At 40.7% G+C, this 9,049-nt stretch overlaps 1 protein-coding gene and 1 long non-coding RNA gene across 2 annotated transcripts; one reads left to right on the plus strand and one right to left on the minus strand.

Annotated features, from left to right (window-relative positions):
• Nucleotides 1–4,535: 4,535 nt before the first annotated feature.
• LOC141598522 (uncharacterized) lies at nucleotides 4,536–5,827 on the minus strand. Its single transcript, XR_012523596.1, has 3 exons — nucleotides 5,546–5,827; nucleotides 5,261–5,329; nucleotides 4,536–5,033 (listed from the first exon to the last, which is right to left on the minus strand). It is a non-coding gene; the product is annotated as an uncharacterized LOC141598522 (long non-coding RNA).
• Nucleotides 5,828–6,129: 302 nt separating this feature from the next.
• LOC141651444 (uncharacterized) lies at nucleotides 6,130–8,781 on the plus strand. Its single transcript, XM_074459160.1, has 5 exons — nucleotides 6,130–6,740; nucleotides 6,864–7,093; nucleotides 7,192–7,641; nucleotides 7,832–7,941; nucleotides 8,410–8,781. Exons 1-5 carry the CDS (start codon nucleotides 6,130–6,132, stop codon nucleotides 8,779–8,781), a joined length of 1,773 nt encoding a protein of 590 aa, XP_074315261.1.
• Nucleotides 8,782–9,049: the final 268 nt, after the last annotated feature.

Raw genomic sequence — 9,049 nt, forward strand, 5'->3', positions numbered from 1 at the left:
TCCCTGCAACACAAAGAGAAGGTTCGGGAGTCCACCGGCTTTCGGTGACTCACCCGAGTTAGCTCATACGTCATCCTATTTTACCGTCCTTGGTACATTATCGTAGTACTAATAACTATTCTACCAACATAATTCACCATTCAACAAAACACTAACAAGCATTCAAGGAGCAATGTCATCATTCGCATATATACCAACTATTTCTAGGCACACCACCCCTAACAACCTAGCATTCAACTTCCACAAACCTTCATGCATCATGGCAAGTACTACATCATATAAGAACTTAATGTAAATCACATATCCATGCAAGCATGCAACTATACAACTTTCCACATAGTGTTCACCCATACTCTTAACCACCCACGTAGTGACCAACCGAGACAGTAGGCATTAGTTTTGATATGAGGGAGCCTACTCATCCAAAACCGATCTCCTATTGTACTCATGTCGGGTTCATTTTATTAGACACTCCTAGATTCATTTTTATTCATTGGTTTAGGCTCCAAAATCGTCGCTCTGATACCACTTTGTAACACCCCCTTCTTACCCGGCCGAAGTAATTGGGAGATGCTACCTTCTCGGTTTTCCGAGGCAGTGAATCAGAGTTACAATAAAGAAACATTTATTATAAATGACAAGTTTAGCGATTAAAAACCATTAACTAATGAATGAAATACAACTCATGTCTACTATACTCATCTAACTAGCTACACTCGTCTGGTGACTCATCAAGCTCGTCCCGTCTCCCGCGTACTATCCAAACAATCTGTACCTAACCTGATCCCATATGACCAAAGGATATCATATGGATCAACACAGGCCATCCAAAAGAGACAGGTGACAGTTACACAAAAACACAAACGTCAGTTTCAATAAACAAGTAACGTGCGACACCACCATCACGATACCAAAACACGCCCAGACATACCAACAACCACACTGGTACCGGGACACGCCCTAACATACCAACAACCACAAACAGGTACTGGGACATGCCCAGACGTACCGGGTCCGGAAGACAACTGGATCTCCTGCTAGACGTCGTGTCTCAACCACACGAGTCCCTCCGTAACTAAAGCCATTAATGTGCGCATCCCTCTTGGAGTTGCATAAGACAGTTTCCCAACCGTCTTACGTCTCCAAAACAACAATAACTATAACAAATGTAACACCCCCATCTAACAAGGACCCTTAACAAGACCTTCCCCAGTAGATAAGGGCTTTACCATATCGGTTGCCCGAGGAACAGTAATAATCAAATGTCGATAAAGGAATAGTTATACTAAATTACAGGTGATATAAACAAAATAAAAGATACATCTCGTGATAACTATCGACGAGGTGAAACTATCTCTGCCAAGACCCGTGGTAGACTCGTCCCTCCAAGCACCCAGTTATGATCCAGACATCAACCTGCTAAGACCGACTGCTCACCATAGTGGATCACGGCAGACACAACACAAGAAGACAACACAACAACACCACACAAGGTCAGTAACTGAAGGAACAAATACAAAAGTAGACACAACAAACACAGCAACACACATACACCACCTCCTCCAATCACCCACACATCTTTGACTGCCCGAAGGTCCAGTCCTACCAGACTACCAATCGCAACCAATAATCCTCACCGCCAGTGGGGGACCGCAGCCGTTTCCACCTAAGCCCTGCTCATCTAATCCGAGCGATAACCCATGTTCCTTAATGTGCACATCTCCTTCTATGGCGGGTTCTACAGAGGGTGAATCAAGGGCGTGAAGCCACTCCCTCAGGTGACTCCACTCAGCCGAGGTCGCACCTCGCGAACCAGAGACAAACAAACAATAATGATCAACAACAACCAATCTACACCACCAACAACGACACTAAACCAATTATACAAATAATCGACACACTGGACAACCAACAAGACTGAGTAGGAAAACCTAGCTTAGCGAACCGCGGTGATTCCGCGCACGACCATAAGACAACAAGCAATCACCATAACCACCTATAACAACCAGCATAACCATCTATTACTACTACCATAATCACAACTGAAACCAAGGGAGACGATGATGATGATGATGACAACATACCTATACAAAGCAATCCGGCGTCAAGACCGCTACCCGACTCATGCTTCCCATCCCCATGGTGTCTCCACCCTCAAAGGCTCCAAATGGGTGACTCAAGGTGAAAGAGAAATGATGTGACAACATTTAGGTTTAAGAGAAAAGGAGATAAAATTATTTGGGTTTCACGATATTGCGATATTTAATTCCCCGCTGAACTCACATTACTCGATCGAGTAAACGACTTACTCGATCGAGTGGCCTCTACTCGATTGAGTGACTAAGCTACTCGATCAAGTAGCCTCCACGGATCGAGTAACCAACACCTCAAAGGGTTATAACGTCACAAGGTTAGCTCGTAAGGTTTCCGAAGGTCTAGAAAGGTGTCCAAGGTCAGTCCACGACGGTTAACGGGTCTCTAAAAGGATGGGTATTACAACAAATCCTCGAACATATATGACAATGACCAATACATGAACCACAACCAATATATCATAATCATCCTCTTAGAGATGTGATTACCACTAAACATGTTATAATGCAAATACCCTAATTATGCAAGACTAATTACAACATCAACATAAACAACATCACATTATTGAAACCGAGTAGGATTAACCTACCTTTTTTTGCAATCTCCTCAAGCTACTCGAATTCGGACCGAAACCGTCTCAAGGAACTGTCTCATCCTATACAAATAATATAATAACTATCACAATACATCATAACTAATATACACTACAAAGCCCCTTATTATTACCCCTTAATTACCCCTATTACACATACTAATTATTAATTAATTACCCATAATGAATTCCCCCAAAAGTTAGGGTTTAAAAGACTAGAAAAGGGTAGATCTTTACTTACTAGATGAAGGAGATGAAGAGGAATGTGGAGAGATAAAGAGGAAGGTGGAAATGATCTTAGGGTTAGGGGAGAAAAGGGGTTAATCCCGTGTTCTGAAAACAGCGTCACTCGACCAAGTGCCGAGTCCACTCAGTCGAGTGTACTCACTCGACCGAGTGCGGAGTCCACTCGGTCAAGTGAACCTCACTCGGTCGAGTGCGACACAGTTCTCAGCAATGACCAGTTTTCGTAAAACAGTCATATCTCACTCGTTTCTTAGTCATTTTTGGTGTGCGACCTACCGTTGGAATCGTAAGAGAACAAGCTATCACCTCCAATTGGAATAAAATTAATCCAATATTTAGATCTCAAGTTAGGACAGTTTTAATACGACCCTTCCACGGGCGGACATTATAACAACTCCACTAAGTCTAGTATCGGTTATACTCGGTCCACTTTATAGTTATACCTCACTCCCGAGTCTCCTCTAGTCTAGTATAAGGTCCCCTCACGCATCCCAAGGTTCCTTTTCGGGTCCCACAATATCCAAGTAATACAGTATCGTCCGAACGTGGAAAGTACATTCTCTGCAAAAAAAAAAGCAAAATCGAAGCATTTAAAAGCCGTTTTGAGCCGCTTTCAAACCATTTCGCAAGCCCTACCATCAAGCAAGTCGAAAAGGCGAAACTTACATTCCTACGTAACTAAACTAAGCTTTGTCATGGTCACGAGCCGAAAATTCGGTAGCATTTCGCTAATATAAGCCCTAAACCCATGAAGTTTCATCAAAAATCGACAAGTTTAAAGCCATTTTCGAGCCCTTTGAAACGGTTTAGCAAAGATCGTCTTATTGTGGTCTCATATCATAAAAACTCAACGAAAATTCAAAATGAATACATGGTTATGCTCCTAGCATGCTCAATTACGCATTTCTAATGTCAATTTCAAGGGACAAATTCATTCGGGACGGAACCCCCAAATTTATGAGTTTTTGGGTATAAAAACCATAATTTTTTCTATCCAATTCAAGCTATAAATGTAATCTAAAGCAAAGACGGGATACATACCTAAATTCGTCATGATGTGTGGCGAATTTCGATCAATTTTTGGTGAAAATTGGTTGAGTATTTGCGTTTTGTCGAAAGAAAAGGAAGAAGAAAAGATTTGTTTAAAATAAAACAAAACTCGCGCGGATTTCTGTTTTACTCGGGCACGGACGAACGCGGGAGAAAATGCAGCAAATGTTACACCCTTTCCCCAGCCCATGTCTCTGCTGCACCTATTCCCCAGCAGGTTCTACAGCAGCTCTTACTTTCAAGTCGTTATAAATTCATTATGAGTAGACCGAAGCCCTATATTTTCCCGCCTTTGGACTTTTTCCCTTAGTGCTACGGGAATTTTTACTCCATATATTTTCTACGGGTATACTTTTCACCTATTTGGTCTACATTCTCCCAGCGGTTGCAATATTTTATTCCCCAGCGAGATTTCATTACCACTATACAGCCCATGTATTTCTTTAAATACGAGCACGATGCAAATTAATTATCCACGATTCTCGGAATGTCTCGTTCTCTATAAATAAATCTCAAACATTTGGTTCTCGGAAAGTCCAATGATATTTATCTAAAAAAAAAGTTGAGAGATGTTTAATCTAGAGAGAGAAGAGGATTGCCGCCATCTCTAGGTATTGTTCTTCATTTGATTTCTTTACAATGACTAGGAAATCCAATCAATCCAATAATCTTAAACATCATAGTACTACAAATTAGTCCTCTATTTTTACAATACTGAGATCTGAAAAATCAAAGATTTTGGGAAAGCCGGATGTGGATGCTGCACAAAAGCAAAGACGTATCAATGAAATCGCCAGGATTCCTGCTTTTGATCTAGATGACATAGTAGTGGAGGATATGGATGAAAATTCTTCAGATGAACAAGACCATGATGATGGGGGGCTGGTTTCAGCGTCATGGAAGGAAAATTCTGCAACTCGTGGAGGAGGAACCTGAGGACTTACTTCAATTATCCGAGGATGACGTACATGAGGAGTTGAACTATTGGCAGCAAGCCGTGTATGGCTTTGTGGTGGGAGAAAATCCTCCTTGGCAAGTCATGGAAGGTTTTCTGAAACGTATATGGCAGAAATATGAGATTGACAAGATTTCAGTTTTGCCTAATGGAGTCTTCTTGGCAAGGTTCAAAACGGATGAAATGAAATAGAAAGTCTTAGCAAGTGGACATTTCTTATTTAACAATAAGCCACTCATTATCAAGCCTTGGCAGCCTGATATATAATTGGAGAAAGAAGAGGTAAAAAAATGTTCCAGCATGGATTCGTTTGCAAAAATTACCTTAGAAATTTTGGGGTGCGAGCCTTAAGAAAATTGTTGGCTTGATTGACACATATGTTAAGAGTGACACTGCAACAGAGGAAAAAACTAGGTTAGGATTTGCGCGTGTAATGGTAGAATTACTATTAGGGCAATCTTTCCCTAGTAAAGTTCAATTTTTGGATGAAAAACAAAGAATAATTAAGATCAATGTTGATTATGAATGGAAGCCGAGCATTTGCACTAAATGTGAACAAATTGGGCATGAGAAAGACAATTGCAGGAAATATAAAATAAAGACTGTACCTCAAGTGGTTCAGAAAGTATGGCGACCTGTGAAGATGCTGGGTTCCCAACCAGTGATTACACGTGTGGAGAGTCCAGTGTTGAGTCCTGTGATGGGTCCAGGTCCAGTGATAAGCCCAGAAATCCAGGAAGTGCAACCTGCGCAACAAGACATGCATATAATTAATTCTGATTCTGAAAGGACCCCAGCTACCATGGCTAATACTTCTAAAGTAGGGTCAGTATCCCCAGTTAGTCAACTTAGGGTTTCAAGGCAGGGGTATGATAGTTGAGGCAGAACAATGCAGGCTGAACCCATATGGAAGGCCTCAGTGAAACATGTTCTCCAAAGAAGGGCATTGGTCCTGATGGTAGTGTCCCTCTCCTTTATTTATCATGATTAAGTGTAGATTTTGGAATGTGAGGGGGATGAATAGGGAGGAGAAGCAAAGGGAGGTAAATAGATTTCTGCTTAAGAATAATGTAGGCTTATTTGGTCTCTTAGAAACCAAAATTAAGCCTGATAGACTTAATAAAACTCTGAATAATGTTTTTAGTGATTGGAGTATTTTTACAAATACAGTGTACCACAAAGGAGGGAGATTATGGATCCTATGGCAACCCTCCCAAATAGATATTCAATTTCTGGAGTACAACGCTCAATATATTCACATGTTGGTGATGTTAAAAGCTCTCAAATCCAATTCTTCCAAACTATTGTGTATGCTTTCAATGAAGTTGCTGAGAGAGAACCTCTTTGGTCCAATTTAAAGAGACTTTCTGATAATTTGCAAGGACCTTGGTCCATAGGGGGAGATTTTAATTGTGTATTATATGCTAAAGAAAGAATGGGGGGCAATGTAACTAATGCTGAATCAGAGCTTTTTCAAGACTGTCTTGACTATTGCTGCTTGACTGATATTAAGGCTATAGGTTCCTTCTATACGTGGAACAACAAGCAGCCCCCAGATTCCAGGGTATATAGCAGACTTGATAAATTTCTAGTCAATAATAATTGGATGGTCAGGTTCCCTGAGTACTTTGCTAATTTTTTGCCTGAAGGGAATTTTGATTACTCTCCATGTCTGGTGGCTAAGGATACTAGGCACCTCTCTAAGAACAGGCCTTTTAAATACTTTAATATGTGGAGTTCAGCCCCAAGTTTCCAGGAAAAAGTGCAGGCTATGTGGAATATCAGAATTGAAGGGACTAAGATGTATAGGGTGGTCAAGAAATTAAAATTTTTGAAACCTGTTCTAAAAAGCATAAATAGAGGCCACTTTTCATACCTGGAAAATCAAGCTGACTTGGCTGAAATGTAACTTTTTCATGTTCAAAGGCAGTTAGCTAAACAACTAGGGAATGTGGAGATGATACAGGAAGAATATGATTTGCTTCAACTCCACAAAAATCTGCAACACTCAAGAATGGAGTTCCTTAAACAAAAAGCTAAAGCTCACTGGATCAAGGAAGGGGATTGTAACACTGCCTACTTTCATGGAGTCATTAAGTCAAGGAGGAACAAAAACTTTATTTATCAGATGAAGGACCATAAGGGTCAGATGCATGGTGATGAGCAAGGGATCCAGTCTGCCTTTTTAGATTCCTATCAGATGCTACTGGGAACAAAAAGCCTGACTAATGGAGTTAATCAATATATTATCCAGCTGTTTGTACTAATCAGCACATGCATAGGCTGTTACAAACAGTTACAGCAGATGAGATCAAGGATACCATGTTCCACATTCCAAATGATAAAGCGCCTGGACCTAACGAGTTTTCAAGTAAGTTTTGTAAAGATACTTGGGACATGATGGGAGGGGGGGAGATTACTGCAGCTATAATGGATTTCTTCAACTCAGGCTCTCTTCTTAAACAATTGAATGCAACTACTATCACTCTAATTCCTAAAGTTGACAGGCATACTACAGTCTATCAATATAGGCCAATAGCGTGCTGCAATGTCATTTATAAATGCATATCCAAGATTATTTGCAATAGACTCTCAGGTGTGCTACCTGACATTATTTCTCCTAATCAAGGTGGTTTCATTCAAGGGAGGAGTATAATGGAGAATATTTTAATATTCAAGATATCATCAGATTATATGGGAGGGGGTCTGTGTCTCCTAGATGTCTCTTCAAAATTGACCTTCAAAAAGCCTATGATACAATTGAATGGGAGTTCTTAAATCAGATGTTAGCTGCCTTGAAATTCCCTCATAAGTTCAGACATTATATTATGCAATGTGTGACCATAACCAGCTATTCTCTGAATCTTAATGGCAATGCGTTTGGGTTCTTTAAGGGGCAACGGGGACTGGGACAAGGAGATCCTCTATCCCCCTTACTCTTTACCATTTGCATGGAATAATTGACAAGACTGATGGCTCACACCACAATGGACAATGGTTTCAGGTATCACCCTCTTTGCAAACCTCTGGAACTCACTCACTTAATGTTTGCAGATGACCTCCTTTTATTTTGCAAAGGAGATGCTAAGTCCATTATTGTCATCCTTAGGGCTTTTTCTACCTTTTCCCTTGCCTCAGGGCTAAAGATGAGTCAAGGAAAGTCTAATGCTTACTTTAATGGTGTCAAGTTTAATATTAAGGCTGAGATTCTCCAAATTTCTGGTTTTGTTGAGGGTCAATTACCTTTCCAATACTTGGGGGTGCCCATCAAAACCACCCAAGTTAATTCTCAGGATTGAAAACCCTTGATAGAGAAGATCGTGAGCAAAATTAGGGGTCTGGGGGCCAGGAAACGTTCTTATGCAGGGAGATTGGTCTTTGTGAAGGCAGTGCTGAAAACTTATCATACGTATTGGGCTTCTATGTTCATTCTGCTAAAGGGGGTTATACCTCGTATACTAAATATTTGCAGGAATTTTTTATGGAATGGGGGGTAGATTATACCAGAACCCCCTTGGTTTCATGGGATAAGATCTGCAAACCAAAGTCTGAAGGAGGCCTCGGGTTAAAAGATGATGCAATTTGGAATCAAACAGCAATTGGCAAGCTTGTATGGTGGATTTTTGATAAACCAGACCATCTGTGGGTGAAGTGGGTCAACCATATATACATAAAACAAAAAACTTGGATTGCTTATCGACAACAGGTTTGGAAAAAGCAGAAAGGCCTAGATTATACAGTAGCGAAAGGTTATGATTACCTTAGAGACAGAGGCGATAAAGTTCAGTGGTATGAGTTGGTCTGGCACAAATGGTCTACTCCAAAGCACAGCATCCTAGCATAGATTTATCATCACAATGGCTTAAATCTAAAAGAAAAATTGCATAGATTGGGGATTATTGAGGAGGATACCTGCTGTATTTGTGGGCTTGCATCAGAGACCAAGGAACATCTCATATTTAGATGCGAGTACAGTATGAAGGTTATAAAAGCCGTGGGAACTAGACTAAACATTCGGTTACCTACACAGAATTTGCTTCAATGGCGCCTGAGTTGCAGTGGCTCAAAGAACAAGACTGGGATCTTGAGTGCCATCATCCATGCATGTATGT

The sequence above is a fragment of the Silene latifolia genome, chromosome 1 (genome assembly GCF_048544455.1).
Source record: "Silene latifolia isolate original U9 population chromosome 1, ASM4854445v1, whole genome shotgun sequence".
Lineage (NCBI taxonomy): Eukaryota > Viridiplantae > Streptophyta > Magnoliopsida > Caryophyllales > Caryophyllaceae > Silene > Silene latifolia.

Excerpts from the sequence above, each read along its gene's own strand:
- LOC141651444 (XM_074459160.1), top strand. The coding sequence starts at position 6,130 with ATGGATCCTATGGCAACCCTCCCAAATAGATATTCAATTTCTGGAGTA. Across the intron at positions 6,741-6,863 it reads AGAATTGAAGGGACTAAGAT|GCAGTTAGCTAAACAACTAG; the intron begins GTATAGGGTGGT and ends TCATGTTCAAAG. Across the intron at positions 7,942-8,409 it reads ACAATGGACAATGGTTTCAG|GAATTTTTTATGGAATGGGG; the intron begins GTATCACCCTCT and ends AAATATTTGCAG.